At 53.0% G+C, this 16,299-nt stretch overlaps 1 protein-coding gene across 2 annotated transcripts in view; it reads left to right on the top strand.

The window, feature by feature from the left end:
* The window catches only part of VWF (von Willebrand factor), a 134,470-nt gene that overhangs the window by 115,234 nt on the left and 2,937 nt on the right, over positions 1 to 16,299 (top strand). For both annotated transcript variants that reach the window (XM_059082366.2, XM_067008591.1), the window contains exons 44-50: positions 1,686 to 1,796; positions 4,231 to 4,411; positions 5,458 to 5,498; positions 6,000 to 6,116; positions 10,393 to 10,491; positions 11,174 to 11,302; positions 11,832 to 11,871. In XM_059082366.2, the coding sequence (XP_058938349.1) occupies positions 1,686 to 1,796; positions 4,231 to 4,411; positions 5,458 to 5,498; positions 6,000 to 6,116; positions 10,393 to 10,491; positions 11,174 to 11,302; positions 11,832 to 11,871 (718 nt within the window). The remainder of the gene's footprint in view (positions 1 to 1,685; positions 1,797 to 4,230; positions 4,412 to 5,457; positions 5,499 to 5,999; positions 6,117 to 10,392; positions 10,492 to 11,173; positions 11,303 to 11,831; positions 11,872 to 16,299) is intronic.

Genomic DNA, 16,299 nt, shown 5'->3' with positions numbered 1-16,299 from the left:
GCCAGGATGACCCGGCCGAGAGACAGGGGCCAGCGCTCCAGGCCTCCACCTCCATCTCCGCGGTGGCAATTGTGCCGTTAAATCCGCAAGGAAGTTATTTTCCAGTGGCATCTGTTTCCAGCTTGGGTGGATATCAGACCAACTTAGTTCCACTCTTAACTGGGAAACCAGTGAAAACAGGATAGAGAAGAGGGTAGGGAGAAAGGTCTGAGATGTCTGTTTTGGACAGAGAGAAGCTAGAGGGTTTGGAGGAGCACGGGAAAAGAAACAGATGAAAATACAGGATGAGCCCTGGTTGTGCAGGAGGAAACTTGTGAAGTCGGCAGCCTCAGAACCTGGGGGCGGGGCCGGGAGCGCCTGAGCGTGGGAAGCAGGTAGGGCTGTGGGAACCAGGCATCCAGCCTGGGTCACGCATAACCCGCAGTGTACTTGCCCGTGGTGGAGGCAGCAGAAAACGTAGAGTATGCACGAATCCGGACCACTCAGCACCCTGAGGGGTGCCCAAGAGTGACCCTAGATCCCTAAAGGCTTCGATGTCTCTGTTCTAGGCTCCCTCGTGTCAGTTTCTCTTGTGCCATTTTGTGTATCCTGCCTTGTAGCGGAGGGCGTGTCGAGCGTATCATCCTAATTTGTTGGCGCCTCCAAAGCACCTAGTACATCACAGGTGCACGATAACTAAGTAGATCTCCGCTGACCAAGGACTGAGGACAGTTCGTTGGGCGCCGCTCTGACGCAGGTCGGGGTGTAAGTAGGTCCCGTGGAGATGCTGCAGAGTTGAGCCAGGTCTCTGGGGTCCTCGTGTTCCCCCGGGAGAGGCGCCACCTGGGACGATACTGAGTGTTGAGTGCGTCCCCTGAACTGGGCCCCGCTAGTGAGTGCCCTCGGGGGGCAGAGAGGTGTGGTACCCACCCCCATCCCGAACGGCGGCGGCTGAAGTTCGCCCTTCTCTCCGAGATTCTGCACAGACCCGGGTTCTTGCCCCTCGGGCCCTGGGACAGCCTCACACGTCATTGTTTTGTCTGTTCTTTGTACATCCTTCAGAGTTTTCACTGGAGGGTTTCCATCCAAGTTCCCGATGCTCTGGCCAGATCGGAGGACCTCCGAGAGGAGGGATAGGCTGGCAGACTTCAGACTTGCAGGATGCTGGCCTCCTAACCGGCTTCCTGGCGAAAGTGGGTCTCGTCTCCCTGTGCCCCATAAACTAGTCGGTAAATGTCAAGTGACTACCTGGGGAAGCCCAGCTCTGCACATGGCTGAGGTCCTGGGGTCAAGGCACTCATGTTGTGCAGGTAATTAGCCCTGTTAGGGCAGAGCCGGGACTCCAGGCTTCTGGAATGTTCTCCCCCAGTCAGTGAGGGACCCTAGATTTGGGCTGTGATAAATATCAGGGCAGCTGGCTGCTTCTGAGTGAACTCTAATACTCCCATGGACTGGCTCTTCTTAAGTGGAAGTCTGCAGAGGGCAGGGTTGTATCTCTTCGGCTGGGGTAAGACCCATAGTGACCCAGTGGGTGATGCTTCCTGACCACTTAGCATGATCGAGGGGCTGGTGGAGGGCAGAGATGAAAACATCCGGTCCAGCTGTCCCTCTGCAAGCCCCAGGGCTCCGTACACCTGCCGAGTGGACCAGAACGCCTGTCCTTGTTGCCGGCCTGTCCTGACGCTCCACCCTTCGTGTGTTTTCAGGGCTTCACTTACGTTCTCCACGAAGGCGAGTGCTGTGGAACGTGCCTGCCATCGGCCTGCGAGGTGGTGACCGGCTCCCCTCGGGGAGACTCCCAGTCCTCCTGGAAGAGTGTAGGTCTGGGCCAGCGTGGGTCGGAAGGAGGGCGGGGGCCCCACCAGCCTGGGCGTCCATCTGGGGTCCAGTGCTGCCCTTGGTTTCGTCCGTGAGCCGTAAAGTAGAAGCTCACTCCCTGCCTGTCGCTTTCCCCACAGATTGTTTAACGCGGCTGTTGGTTTATCCAGATGTCAGCTGGGATTACCTTTTGCTCCCGGGGAACTAGTTCAAGTTGCCCCAGACTTCCCGTTGCGTGGATTTGGGGAGAAGCCCAGTTCCCTCCCTCTGAGTTGTGTGAACGCCTGAGGGTGGGGGTCATGTTCTCCTGTTTAACCTGTGAAGCCGAGGACCTGCTTCCCCTGATGGGTGGTGCAGGGCAGTGTCGTGGGCCTGGCACCCTGCCCCGCCACACAGGCGGCAAATTCTGCTCGTGCCACAGCGGCCCAGGCGGCGTCCTCTGACCTGTTCACCGGTTTCTGTTGGAGAGATACGTAACCCAGAGAAGCAAACGACATTTCTGTTCCCAGGGCCCCCGAGCCCCCTTCTGCAGCTCTGGCTGTAGCCCCTGACCGTGTTGGCAGCCCCCATCTCCCCACCCTTGTCTTCTCCTGTCCAGCCCCCCACACCCAGGTCCCCTCCCCTGAAACAGAGCAGGGTAGCTTCTTTTGACTTTGACTCTGGTTGTTCCTAATGCCATTTTCTGAAGCACAGAGGATCCCTCCCTGGAGTCAGTCTTAGCCCAGATGCTAGGATGCTAACAGTCCCTTTACTCTGATTGATCAGGATGAAGTGGGGGGGGGGGGCAAAGCCCTGGAATCCTCAGGGCGCCGATGCTGGGAGGGGGCGAGGTGCACCTAGGGACCTTCCCCTTCTGAGTCCTCGAGTGAGACCAAAACACACTCTGTTTAGAAGGAGGGCAAAGGGTTGCCTGTCCTGCCCTGAACGTGTTCATCTCCTACCCCGGCCCACCAGTCTCCTCCTCCTCGGTGGTGACAGACCGAGTTTCCCACAAGGGTTCCCACCTCCCTCTTGTAATTCTGGTCGCCTGTGGATTTCCCTGCTGTGTCCCTCCTCTCAGGCTTTCAACCGTTTTGCTCCCCGTCCCATCCCGGGATCAGGCTGGCTTTGCGCCTCCTCCCCAGGGCCAGGGGCTACTCCATCCTGCTTGGGGCTGACAGCTGGCCCCACCCTCCTCACCGCTCCCCCCGCCCCTGGTCTCCCATCTGCCTCCAGGGCTCCCTCAGCCCTCAGCCCCATCAGTGTTCACAGAAGAGTTTCCCTTCCCAATTCAAGTCTCCATCTTACCCACAAGACTTGCAGGTCGGCAGTGGCTCTGGGGGCACCAGCAGGTGTGGGTGGGGACAGGTCCTCTTGATGCGCCCAGAGCCTGGCGGGTAAATGATCGGGGTGGGGTGTGGCCCGCAGCGGGAAGGTTTGGTCAGGGTGAGTCAGAAGGGGGGGGTCAAGAGAGAGGCTGCAGTATGTGGCACTTTCTGCTTCTCTCCTGGAAAGAGAAGAAAGGGAACAGGGACCAAGAGACGTCGCTGGGCCTGGAGTGGGCAGGCCGGGTGCCCCCGCTTGCGTGTCTGGGAGCTGGATCACACAGACCGCGCTCACGGTCACGCGTTGTCCAGGCAGAACCTCCGCAGGGACTTTCTGAGCCATGTTCTGGACACTCAGTGGTCCTTGACTGTGGTGCCCTTGGGGAGAGGCCACCTGGGTGCAGCCTGGAAGCTCAGGGCAGATTGCAGGGCCGAGGGTCAGACAGCAGCATCCCCGGCTCTTACCTGGGACAGGCCACGCACGTGCAGCCTGGAAGCTCAGGACGGATTTCAGGGCCAAGGGTCAGACAGCAGCATCCCCGGCTCTTACCTGGGACAGGCCACGCATGTGCAGCCTGGAAGCTCAGGACGGATTTCAGGGCCGAGGGTCAGACAGCAGCATCCCCGGCTCTTACCTGGGACAGGCCACCCATGTGCAGCCTGGAAGCTCAGGGCAGATTTCAGGGCCGAGGGTCAGACAGCAGCATCCCTGGCTCTTACCGGCTCCCTGTACCAGAGGGAAGCAGCACGAGCTGGGTGCTGCGCTGAGTTTCCCTCCACATCTCCCCTCCACTGTCTCCCCATGCAGCCATTCCTGGACGCTCAGCTCCCAGCCGAGCCAAGGGTGGAGGGAGCATCCTCAGGTGTCCCCAGGTGCTTCCTCTGGTGGCTCAAGACTCTGTCTTGGGAGCACATGTGGCTCTGAGCTAGGATCTTGGTCAGGGTGACTCTGACCCAGACTCACTGAAGGACCCGGATGAGCTGTCCCTCCCTCTATGGGCCTCACCCTGTGGACAGGGCTTAGCTATTGAGCCGGGCTCACCTCCAGGACCCACACCAGCTCCTGAGGGGGCCGCCCACTCCCAGAGGGACCTTGGCCCCCTGACCAACTCGGGTGCTCCGACCACAGGTTGGCTCTCACTGGGTCTCGCCCGAGGACCCCTGCCTCATCTACGAGTGTGTCCGAGTCAAAGAGGAGGTCTTCGTGCAACAGAGGAATGTCTCCTGCCCCCAACTGAACGTCCCCACCTGCCCCTTGGGCTTCCAGCTGAGCTGTCAGACCTCGGGCTGTTGCCCCACCTGTCACTGCGGTAAGATGTGCCACCAAGCCCGCCTTCAAGCCTCTCTTTCCTCTAAGGCTCCTGAATCCTTGCCTTTTGAGCAGCTCAGGGAAATGGGGAGGATCAGATCTTTCCATCCGTTGCTAACACTTTGGGGAGAAAGCAAATAAGATGAGGAAATGGGACAATTTCCTGAAGGTCGTCTCTGTGTCAGTGCTGGTTTTGTACCTTGTCTCATGTCATCCTTATGACAATCCCATGAGGTGGGTACCGTTACACCTCCCTTTGCTCTTGTGAGTTAGTGAGTGGTAGACTTGGGATTGGACCCAGGCTTCTCTAATTCTAGAGACTCCTCAATCATTCGGCTGGAAAAGGTATTCTGACCGCCCATCCCCTGACCCCACCAACCAACCAACCAGCCAACCAGCCAACCAACAAACCAACAAACCACACAATCAACCGACCAACCAACCACATAATCAACCAACCAACCAAATAAACAAACCAACCAATCAACCAACCAACCAGTCAACCAACTAACCAACAAACCACACAATCAACCAACCAACCACATAATCAACCAACCAACCCAATAAACCAACCAAGCAACCAACTAACCCACCCACCCACCCACCCACCCACCCACCACCCAACCAACCAGCCAAACAACCAACAGCAGCAGCCACAGCAAACAACTCTCGCCACCACCTGTCCTGAGTTCTTTGTGTGATTTTATCTTGGGACTTAAAGTTTCCAGAGTAGAGTTTCTTTCTTTGACAAGCCCAGACATATTCTCCCACTCACCCCTTGGGTGTGACTCATTTAAACAAGTGCCCTCCCCTCGGGGACTCCAGGGACCTTCTCCCTGTGGGCTGGATGGTGGGGAGCAGGCAGCTGCCCTTCCTCGGCGGGCCCGGGGTCACGGTGGCCACACGGGCTCTGGCAGGAGGGCCCCCAGCACCTGGCGCTGGGCGGGGAGAAGGACCGGCAGGCGGGGTAGGGAGGCCCAGCCCGGGGGAGCGGGGTCCCCCCCAGCCGCGCCCGGCACGCTCACGCCCTGCGCCGTCTCTCCCCAGAGCCCGTGCAGGCCTGTGTGCTCAACGGCACCTTCATTGCGGTGAGCTGCTGCCTTCTCCCCCAGGGCGCCCGGGGGGCAGGGACGGGGTGCTGTGGGAAGGGTGTCCTTCTAAAGTGCAAGTGAAAGGAGCCAGGGGGGCCTGCCCCACGCACACTCTCCTTTCCTCCAGGGCTTCCCAGGCATCCCGGAGTGGCACCCCTACCTCTCCAGGGCCTGGGCCCCGCCTTCTAGCGCTCACATCCCGGCCGCAGGCACTCGAGCGGTTCTTCTGTGCACGCTGCCGTCTGCCCCCCTCCCTCTGCCTCAGCTCCCTCTCCGCCGGGAAAGCCCTCACTCTTACTGTGCCATCCTTGAAGTGGGGGTCGGGGGGCGGGAGGGAGCAGACCTCTCGGGACAGGAGGAGAATCAGGGTGATGGATCCTGGCAGCTTTGGGCAGCCGGGCCCCCATGCCTAAGGCAGACGGCTCACGGGACTGAGGGCAGTGGAGGGTCGGGGGGTCCGGGTGCCAGGAGGCCTGACCCCGGTCCCTTTGGTTCCAGCCCGGGAGGAGTCTGATGGTTGACCTGTGTACCACCTGCCTCTGCACCGTCCAGGCGGGGGTCATCTCCGGATTCAAGCTGGAGTGCAGGCAGACCACCTGCGAGGACTGCCCGCTGGTGAGAGAGGCTCGTGGGGGCCTGGGGGTGGACTGGGTACTTGTGGGACCCAAGCAATGGGACCTCACCGGGCTCTTTAAATAAAAGCTTTCGTGATTTTCTGATTATGGACATATTTGACAACGGTAAGGAAGACAATAAAAGTCACCTACCCAGAGTGCATTTTCAGATATAATTATAATTTAGTTTTGGGAATTTAAACATTTTCTTCCTGTATTTTGCAAGGCTTATGATACCATATTTACATTTCTGTATTCTTTTTTTTTTTTTTTTTTTTTTTTGCGGTACGCGGGCCTCTCACTGCTGTGGCCTCTCCCGTTGCGGAGCACAGGCTCCGGACGCGCAGGCTCAGCGGCCACGGCTCACGGGCCCAGCCGCTCCGCGGCACGTGGGATCCTCCCGGACCGGGGCACGAACCCGCATCCCCTGCATCGGCAGGCGGACTCTCAACCGCTGTGCCACCGGGGAAGCCCGTTCTGTATTCTTTTTAAGCAACATACTACTGTTCTTTGAAAACATTAAAAATTAGTCAACAAATATTTATCAGTTACTAGTTAGCCCACAATTATTTATTAGACACTCGCTATGTGCAGGGTTCTATGCAACATTCTTTGAAGGGGCTCTGCCTCAACATATACTTTTATTATTGGACATTGTGTTTTAATAGTTCACCCTGCCAGGTCACGATGACTGTGTTTGCTCAGAACGCCTCTGAGGGTGGGTTCTGGGCAGCGGAATCGTCATCTCTAGTTGGGTAGAGGAAAGCACGCACTTCCCTATTCTCATGACTCCTAGCCCCGCCTCACAGAGCTGGACCCAACGCTCAGGAGGACGCCTTGGTTTCCTCCGCAAACTGCCTTCTGCCGTCTTAGAAGATACGGTTGGTCAGATGAGTGTCTTGTGAGCCAGATGCACAGGATATAGTCATTGCTCTTTCAGATGGTGGGGCAGCGGGCGGTTCTGGGCGGGGTCGGGGAGGAACCCTTCCTCAGAGGAGCGGCCAGCGGCCAGAGGGCCAGAGGGGAGGGGCGGTGCGGGGGTCAGGGACAAGGTCAGGACACGCCGCTGGTGCGGTCAGCGCTCTTGAGGTCGGGGAGTGTCCTGCACCTGTGCCCTTCATGGCACTTGTCACTGTGTGATGCTCCAAGTAGGGGCTTAAGAGCACATTTACGGGGGGAGTGAAGGGGTCCATAGGAGACACAGCTACTTCTGATAGAAGGGCTCAAGGAGAACATTCCCGCCTCAGTTAGAAAGAAGCCAGCGAAGTATGCCTTTTTGCTTTTTTAAATTTAAAATCCCAGTTGTTTTAGGGTTTCGGATGCATGGGTGTGTGTGTGTGTGTGTGTGTGTGTGTGTGTGTGTGTGTGTGAGATAACTCCCCTACATACATCTGGGCTAGAATATGGGATGGAATGACGCTGTCTGGCGTCTTTGGCATCCCTTTAGCTGGATGTCCATGGAACTACAGTGGATGCAGGAAGAGGTCCACACTAAGCTGTCCTGAACGGGAGTGTTCTGGGGAGAGGGGGACGAGCCCACTAACTCTCTACCTGCGCCCTCTGGTGGTCAGAGGGTGGCACGGCCACTTCCTCTGCGTCCACAGAAATCCTGCTTTAGAATCCAGTCTAGACGTAGGTTTCTAAATATTTTTAAATTCGCGGCCCCTTGTGGTCTGTGTACTCCTCCTCCTGGCCTCCCAAATCCCGCTGTCTCCCCAGGGATCTCCTCCCTCTTGAGACCCCTGACATTAGCCCTGCTGTGTGTCTCTCAGCCTTTGCTGAGCTCCGCCTCAGGTGCCCCCATTCTAGCTCAGCTCACCTGGTCTTGTCACGTTCCTCTGCCAGGAAGGGCCTCCGTGTGGCCTCCTGCAGGTGGGGAGCTGTGGCGGGTCAAGTTTAGGTCGGTCTGTGTCTGTTTGAACTGCCGGTGTCAGGAGCAACTGTTAGCACCCTCAGAGGCGTGGGTCCTCTGTCTCCTTCAGGGGAGACGACGCTTATACCTAAAGGGGGCCCAGAAGCCGTTTTGTGCTGCTGGGTGGTAGAGACAAAGGAGGGCTTGAGGAAGACAGGTGACACTGACCAGGAACACTGAGAAGGCCTCCCAGAGGAGCATGACCATGGCCTGACCTTGAGCAATGACCCCCCCAGGAGGGGGCACAGGGACAGACTGGCATTTAAGCAAGAGCTAGAAAAGGGCAGCAGGGAGATAAGACTGGGGTCCTTGAGCAGCCGATGTAGTTTATGAAAAGGGCTGGGAGGGCTTCCCTGGTGGCGCAGCGGTTGGGAGTCCGCCTGCCGATGCAGGGGACGCGGGTTCGTGCCCCGGTCCGGGAAGATCCCACGTGCCGCGGAGCGGCTGGGCCCGTGAGCCGTGGCCGCTGAGCCTGCGCGTCCGGAGCCTGTGCTCCGCAGCGGGAGAGGCCACGGCGGTGAGAGGCCCGCGCGCCGCAAAAAAAAAAAAGGGCTGGGAGACACCTGTGAGGCGAGTTTGGGGGGCATCCCTGGACAGGGGGAGCAGGGCTAGTTGGCTGCTCAGACCTGAGTGAGTGAGCCGGTGGCTGGCCGGGCACCTGGCTGCTCCTGATTGGATGCTCCGGCAAAAGTCAGGTCAGCACTGCCCTGCGTGTCCTTGTGGCCGCTGTGCGGTGCGTACCCCGTCAGCGGTGGCTGGAAGCCCAGCAGGGCTCAGACAAGCCCGTCGCCAGCGCAGCTGTGTTCTTGCCTTGCGGGGTGTGTTCTCTCTGTTTAGTCCTTCCAGTGGTTTCTGCCTCTTTCCCCAGTCCCGCTGCACCTCTGAAATCATGGCCCCTCGTCTCACCTTCCACCCCTCCTCCGCCTCCTCCTGTCCCTTCTTGTCGCACAGCGCCTACCGCCTTTCCCTGTCCTTGGCTTCACCGTGCCCTCTGCCTCCCTGGGTGTGCAGTGTGCGTCCACTGCCCCATCCCTTCACTCTGCGGACCCCCTCCTCCGTTTGTCCCCCACCCCTCACTTCTCCTGTAAAGATTTTGGGCCCGTTCTTCTCCTCGGGTCTGCTGAGTGGAGGGCATTTCCTAGTCTCTTTTTCTAACACTCACTACAAAACGCCCAATCCACGCTCCCATGAAGTCGTGCGGGAGGCAAGCCTCATTTTATTTCCTCTTTCTGACTGCAACCGCTCACCTGCATTCATGCCGCTTTCCCCATCTCTTTCTTCCTCTCCCATCCACCTCGGTCCACACCCGCCAGGAATCGCGCGTTTGTGAAAACACAGTTGAAGCTCACCGCTGAAACCCTACCTGCTGGCCTCAAATGTCAGCAGTGTCCTTCTGAGTGTGTGCGTGGCCTGGGCTTTCTCTGCGGCTTCCCTGATGAGCTCAGTGGACGCTCACAGACTCCTAACCTCCCCTGCTGGTTGCGAGCTGTCGGTCGGAGTGCAGTGAGCAAGGAAGCAATGTGAGAGGACCAGGTCTTCTGTCCGGGGCTCCAAACTGACCTGCTAGAGATTCGTAGTAGAAAAACCTCAGGACCCCAAGGAATGAATCTCTAAGTGGTCATTACTGAATGTAGCAAAATGAGAAACAGAATGACACCATAGCTGGTTTTCACACCCCTACCTTCACCCCATATGAGGAGCCAGCTTGTCCCTGTTCTGGGAGCCGGCAAAGCACGGGCACTTGTTATTTGTTCTCACTGTGCCTTGCTGCAGCAGGGACCCTGATAAAGCCTTGCCTGACACAAACAAACAAACAAAAACTTTACTAGATTTAGTTCTTTTTTTTTTTTTTTTTTCCCCTGCCATGGTGGGGAGAGTTAAAAGAGCTTTAATTTTAACGCAGTGACGAGACAGCTGGCGATCACTTTTTGGTTTTGTTAACGTGGTTTGAAATACTTTGCAAAATAAAAAGTTGGTTACCCTATGCTGTCTCCCAGGTTGGGGGGGGGGGCGTTTTTGTGAAACAGTGAAATCCTTCTTCCGCGCAGCTGCTGGATTGGCAGGAATAGAGGTAGGAAAACAGTCACGACCGTGACAAGAGTCCAGCGGTGGGTGATGATTGCTTGGGTCAGGTGACGACAGAGGACCCTGGAATGACACGCCGTGGATGAGTTCAAGATGCAGTTTTTTGGCAAGATCTGGTGATGAGTGGGGCAGAGGGGCTGAGAAAACTAGAGGAGACAAGCATGACCCCCAGGTTTCTAGTCTGAGCAACTGCTTAATGAACCATTTACCATTTGGCCTACTTACGATCGGGGTCTTAGGGGGAGGGTTAAACTAAGGCTGCTTTTTCTCCTGGTTACAGGGTTACAAGGAAGAGAAGATGCAGGGCCAGTGCTGCGGGAGATGCCTGCCTATGGCTTGCACCATTCAGCTACGAGGGGGACAGCTCATGATGCTGAAGGTGGGGGCACCTTAAACTCGGGAGTCTCCCTCCCGTCACCGTCTGGCGTCCTATTTGGGGATATTTTCTTCAAGGAAGAGGGACTACGTTTGGGTCAATAATGACTTCCTTTTGTACCTGTTTCTGATTTTATAAGGGAAAGATGGATAACCTTTAGGAGGTACAGAATTTTCTCTTTGATTTGGGTATTTTGTCACTCTCTGTGACAAAAGCTGGTGTAGGGCCCCATGATTGGGAGTGAGTTGACCTTTAAGATTTTCTCCAGCCTTGATTGTCTGTGAGACTGGCCAGGCCATCAGGCTGACACAGACTCGGATCTGTGAAAGCCAGTGTGGGCTGGTGGGGCTGGCAGGTGGCACCTGGCTCACCTCTAGTTCAGTTATTGATTGGCCAGTTTCCCTTTGGTGTGTCTTAATTCTTTAAGCTGTCAAGGGGTCGGTAGAGTTTAGGGATGCCCTACATTTATGCAGCCCTATTCCCAGTTAATAAGTTGTAAAACTGGACCCCACCTCCGTTCTGGGTTCTGGGCGTGGAGACTTTGCACACACTGCCTGAGTCTTGTTCCAAGGTCCCCTACATTGTCTCAGCAACTCCAAGGCGTCAAGGTCATGGCTTGAAGGGGCTTTGTACCCCAAACACCGTCTTCAGATTTGCTCTGCCCGCCTCCCCTCTTTCCTTTCAGCGCGACGAGACTCTCCAGGATGGCTGTGACAGTCACTTCTGCAGGGTCAACAAGAGAGGCGAGTTCATCTGGGAGAGGAGGGTCACGGGCTGCCCGCCCTTCGATGGACACAAGTGTCTGGCCGAGGGGGTGAGTAGCTGGAGCTCAGGCCCTGCTTTCCTCTTGACTGTCTCCATCTTTGACTCGAAGAAGAGGGTTCTTCTGAACAGCGGTCCAGCTCTGCTGTTGGATACGTGATTCCCAGTGTCCAAGGAGAGCCCCGACCTAGTTTAAAAATCAACGAAATTACAAAATCAAAGCCCGATAGAGAGACAAAACTCTCTTAACTCTACCATGCTTTAAGAAAATACCTTCCCTTAAGGGAGACTGGATCTGTGACCCTTGCATGGGATGGTGAGAGATCAAACTGGTCTGCAGCCTCCCCTGGGAAAGATGATCCTGGTGCTCACCTGGGAGAGAATTCAGGATAATCAGAGTCATTTCAGCCTGGCCAGGTGGGGCGGTCAATCGGCTTTTGCATTTGTGATGGGGAAACCCATTCGTATCTGGCGACTTGAGCTCAGGACTGCAAGTCCAGGGGCAGGACTTGGCCTGGAGTGACTGAAAGTGTCCACTGTGTACTACTCGTGCCTAATCTGGGATTTTGCTCTTTTCTTAGGGGAAAATCATGAAAATTCCAGGCACATGCTGTGACACATGTAAGTACCTTACCAATCGCTTGTCCCTTGAAATCCATCGGGCCAAGTCCAGGGACTGTTCTTTGGAATGAACTTTCTTCTAGAAAGATATTGCAGTCACTGTGTTCAGTTCTGCAGGGAACTTCCGCCCCACCCTGCATGTCCTTGGACTGCCCCCTGCTCAAGCCCCCTTTCAAGATACCTGTACAGCAGACTCTTCCTCCTTCCTTCCAAACTCCTGACAATCACTAGCCTCTTACCTGCCTTTCCCCTCGCAGAGTCTTGGGTTGGTCATAGTCCTGTCATGGGAGAATGTCTTCTCTCTGCCACCAGAACTCCTGAAGACAGGCACCTTGATTCATGGTCTCGACAGAGCAGACATTCAACATGCCTCTAGATCTCTGGATGTCGTGCAGCTCTCCCAGAGAGAAAGGGAAGCCAGCAGGTGGCTCTGGGGTTGCAGAGAACACAGCCTTCTCGAGGACTTATGAGGCTGGTCTCAGTTTTATTAACCTCGTCTTCTTCACTCTCAGCGCCTCTTGACCTTGCAGTTGGGTTGGACTGGTTGGTCCCAGTACTTAACGGCCACAGCTTTGGAGACGGAGCTCAAGTCTGTCCATCAGACAGCATCTCACCACATGTTCTTGTGTTCTTGTTTCCGTGAGCACAAGTGCCTTTCAGAATCCCAGTGTTAGTGCAGTGTTCTCTGAATGTAGAATTACTTGCCTGGACTAATATTCTTTGTCTTTTAGTTTAGTTAGTTTTTGGGTTCACGGGCCCATTTCCCATGTTTATTTTTGGGTAGAGAAAGGAAGAGTAAAAACGCGAATATCTTCAGTGTTCAGTCATTCGTTCTTTTCTTGATGGCTTGCTCTGACAGTGCCTGTAGTTGCTGTAACCAAATCGCAGATTGCGGAAACACACCCCGAAAGCATCTTTTTCTACGGTTCTCGTCTGCGTGGTTGGAGAATGTGATCAGGAAACCATCAGAGGAGACGCATTCTCTCTAGGCCCGCTGCACGTGGAATTGGGCTGAGGCTGTTATCTTCAAAACTAGCAGCGAGGCAAAAAGGGGCTTGTGTTGCTCTGTGCTTTCAAGAGGTGGGGACCTTCCAGAAGGAAAAGAAGCCAGGTTCAGGGATTTAAATCTACAGCAAAAGAATATCGTGTGTTGGCCTCAATATGTTTCCCTTATTCACCCTCTTAATGTGATTGGCAGGCTTTCACTTTAAAATGACATTATTTGGGGCTTCCCTGGTGGCGCGGTGGTTGGGAGTCCGCCTGCCGATGCAGGGGACGCGGGTTCGTGCCCCGGTCCGGGAAGATCCCACGTGCCGCGGAGCGGCTGGGCCCGTGAGCCACGGCCGCTGAGCCTGCGCGTCCGGAGCCTGTGCTCCGCAATGGGAGAGGCCACAGCAGTGAGAGGCCTGCGTACCGCAAAAAAAAAGAAAAGAAAAAAAAATGACATTATTTGGGAGTTGGGAGTCCAAATTTTAGGTAGTTAAAGTTGATTTAGATTTGGAGCAATCCAGGAATGGAAAACTCCCAGTGTTTGGATGGGGAGTAATGAGCTGGCATTAAATCTTAGATTATCAGTGGGCCAAGTAGAGGTTCAGATTTGAATGCTTTTAACCCCTGTACATAAGGAGACCCATGCTAGCGACCCAGAGATAGCTATACCCAAAGGGAAGATTCCATAAGGGCTCCTAGGATCAGCTCCCACAGAGACCATGACATTTGCAGGGATGGATAGATATTAATTGTATTTATTAGCTACCTCATTGACCATTAGCTTCTGGATATTGTTATAAGCGCAGGAGGATTGCTCTGGTCATTACAGTTTTTATTTTATTTTATTTTATTTTTAACATCTTTATTGGAATGCAGTTGCTTTACAATGTTGTGTTAGTTTCTGCTGTATAACAAAGTGAATCAGCTATATGTATACATATATCCCCATATCCGCTCCCTCTTGGGTCTCCCTCCCACCCTCCACATCCCACGCCTCTAAGTGGTCACAAAGCACCGAGCTGATCTCCCTGTGCTATGCGGCTGCTTCCCACTAGCTATCTGTTTTACATTTGGTAGTGTATATATGTCAACATTACTCTCTCACTTCATCCCAGCTTACCCTTCCCCCTCCCCGTGTCCTCAAGTCCATTCTCTACGTCTGTATCTTTATTCCTGTCCTGCCCCTGTGTTCATCAGAACCTTTTTTCTTTTTTTAAGATTCTATATATACATATATGTGTTAGCGTATGGTATTTGTTTTTCTCTTTCTGACTTACTTCACTCTGTATGACAGACTCTAGGTCCATCCACCTCATTACAAATAACTCAATTTTGTTTATTTTTATGGCTGAGTAATATTCCATTGTATATATGTGCCACATCTTCTTTATCCATTCATCTGTCGATGGACACTTCGGTTGCTTCCATGTCCTGGCTATTGTAAATAGTGCTGCAGTGAACATTGTGGTACTTGATTCTTTTTGAATTATGGTTTTCTCAGGGTATATGCCCAGTAGTGGGATTGCTGGGTCATATGGTAGTTTTATTTTTACTTTCTTTTTTTTTTTTTTTTTTTGTGATATGCGGGCCTCTCACTGTTGTGGCCTCTCCCGTTGCGAAGCACAGGCTCCGGACGCGCAGGCTCAGCGGCCGTGGCTCACGGGCCCAGCCGCTCCGCGGCATGTGGGATCTTCCCGGACCGGGGCACGAACCCGTGTCCCCTGCATCGGCAGGCGGATTCTCAACCACTGCGCCACCAGGGAAGCCCTATTTTTACTTTCTTAAGGAACCTCCATACTGTTCTCCATAGCAGCTGTATCAATTTACATTCCCACCAACAGTGCAAGAGGGTTCCCTTTTCTCCACACACTCTCCAGCATTTGTTGTTGTAGATTTTCTGCTGATGCCCATTCTAACAAGTGTGAGGTGATACCTCATTGTAGTTTTAATTTTCATTTCTCTAATAATTAGTGATGTTGAGCAGCTTTTCATGTGCTTCTTGGCCATCTGTATATCTTCTTTGGTGAAATGTCTATTTAGGTCTTCTGCCCATTTTTGGATTGAGTTGTTTATTTTTTTGATATTGAGCTGCATGAACTGCTTGTAAATTTTGGAGATTAATCCTTTGTCAGTTGCTTCGTTTGCAAATATTTTCTCCCATTCTGAGAGTTGTCTTTTTGTCTTGTTTATGGTTTCCTTTGTTGTGCAAAAGCTTTTACGTTTCATTAGGTCCCATTTGTTTATTTTTGTTTTTATTTCCATTTCTCTAGAAGGTGGGTCAGAAAGGATCTTGCTGTGATTGATGTCATAGAGTGTTCTGCTTATGCTTTCTTCTAAGCGTTTTATAGTGTCTGGCCTTACATTTAGGTGTTTAATCCATTTTGTGTTTATTTTTGTGTGTGGTGTTAGGAAGTGTTCTAATTTCATTCTTTTACATGTAGCTGTCCAGTTTTCCCAGCACCACTTATTGAAGAGAGGCTGTCTTTTCTCCGTTGTATATTCTTTCCTCCTTTATCAAAGATAAGGTGACCATGTGTGCGTGGGTTTATCTCTGGGCTTTCTATTCTGTTCCATCGATCTATATTTTTGTTTTTGTGCCAGTACCATACTGTCTTGATTACTGTAGCTTTGTACTACAGTCTGAAGTCCAGGAGCCTGATTCCTCCAGCTCCGTTTTTCTTTCTCAAGATTGCTTTGGCTATTCAGGGTCTTTTGTGTTTCCATACAAATTGTGAAATTTTTTGTTCTAGTTCTGTGAAAAAGGCTATTGGTAGGTTGATAGGGATTGCATTGAATCTGTAGATTGCTTTGGGTAGTAGAGTCATTTTCACAATATTGATTCTTCCAATCCAAGAACATGGTATATCTCTCCATCTGTTTGTATCGTCTTTAATTTCTTTCATCAGTGTCTTATAGATTTCTGCGTACAGGTCTTTTGTCTCCTTAGGTAGGTTTATTCCTAGGTATTTTATTCTTTTTGTTGCAATGGTAAATGGGAGTGTTACCTTAATTTCTCTTTCAGATTTTTCATCATTAATGTATAGGAATGCAAACCCTATTGTGTAGGGTTTGTGTATGGCCTTTATTGTGTTGAGGTAGGTTCCCTCTATGCCCACTTTCTGGAGAGTTTTTATCATAATTGTGTGTTGAATTTTGTCTAAAGCTTTTTCTGCATCTATTGAGATTATCATATGGTTTTTATCCTTCGATTTGTTAATATGGTGCATCACATTGATTGATTTGTGTATATTGAAGAATCCTTGCATTCCTGGGATAAACCCTGCTTGGTCATGGTGTATGATCCTTTTAATATGCTGTTGGATTTTGTTTGTTAGTATTTTGTTGAGGATTTTTGCATCTATATTCATCAGTGATATTGGCCTGTAGTTTCCTTTTTTTGTGATATCTTTGTCTGGTTTTGGTATCAGGGTGATGGTG

Source organism: Kogia breviceps, chromosome 12 (genome assembly GCF_026419965.1).
Source record: "Kogia breviceps isolate mKogBre1 chromosome 12, mKogBre1 haplotype 1, whole genome shotgun sequence".
NCBI classification, from domain to species: domain Eukaryota; kingdom Metazoa; phylum Chordata; class Mammalia; order Artiodactyla; family Physeteridae; genus Kogia; species Kogia breviceps.
Note: the sequence above shows the minus strand (reverse complement) of the source record. Positions and strands in the feature narration are given on the sequence as shown.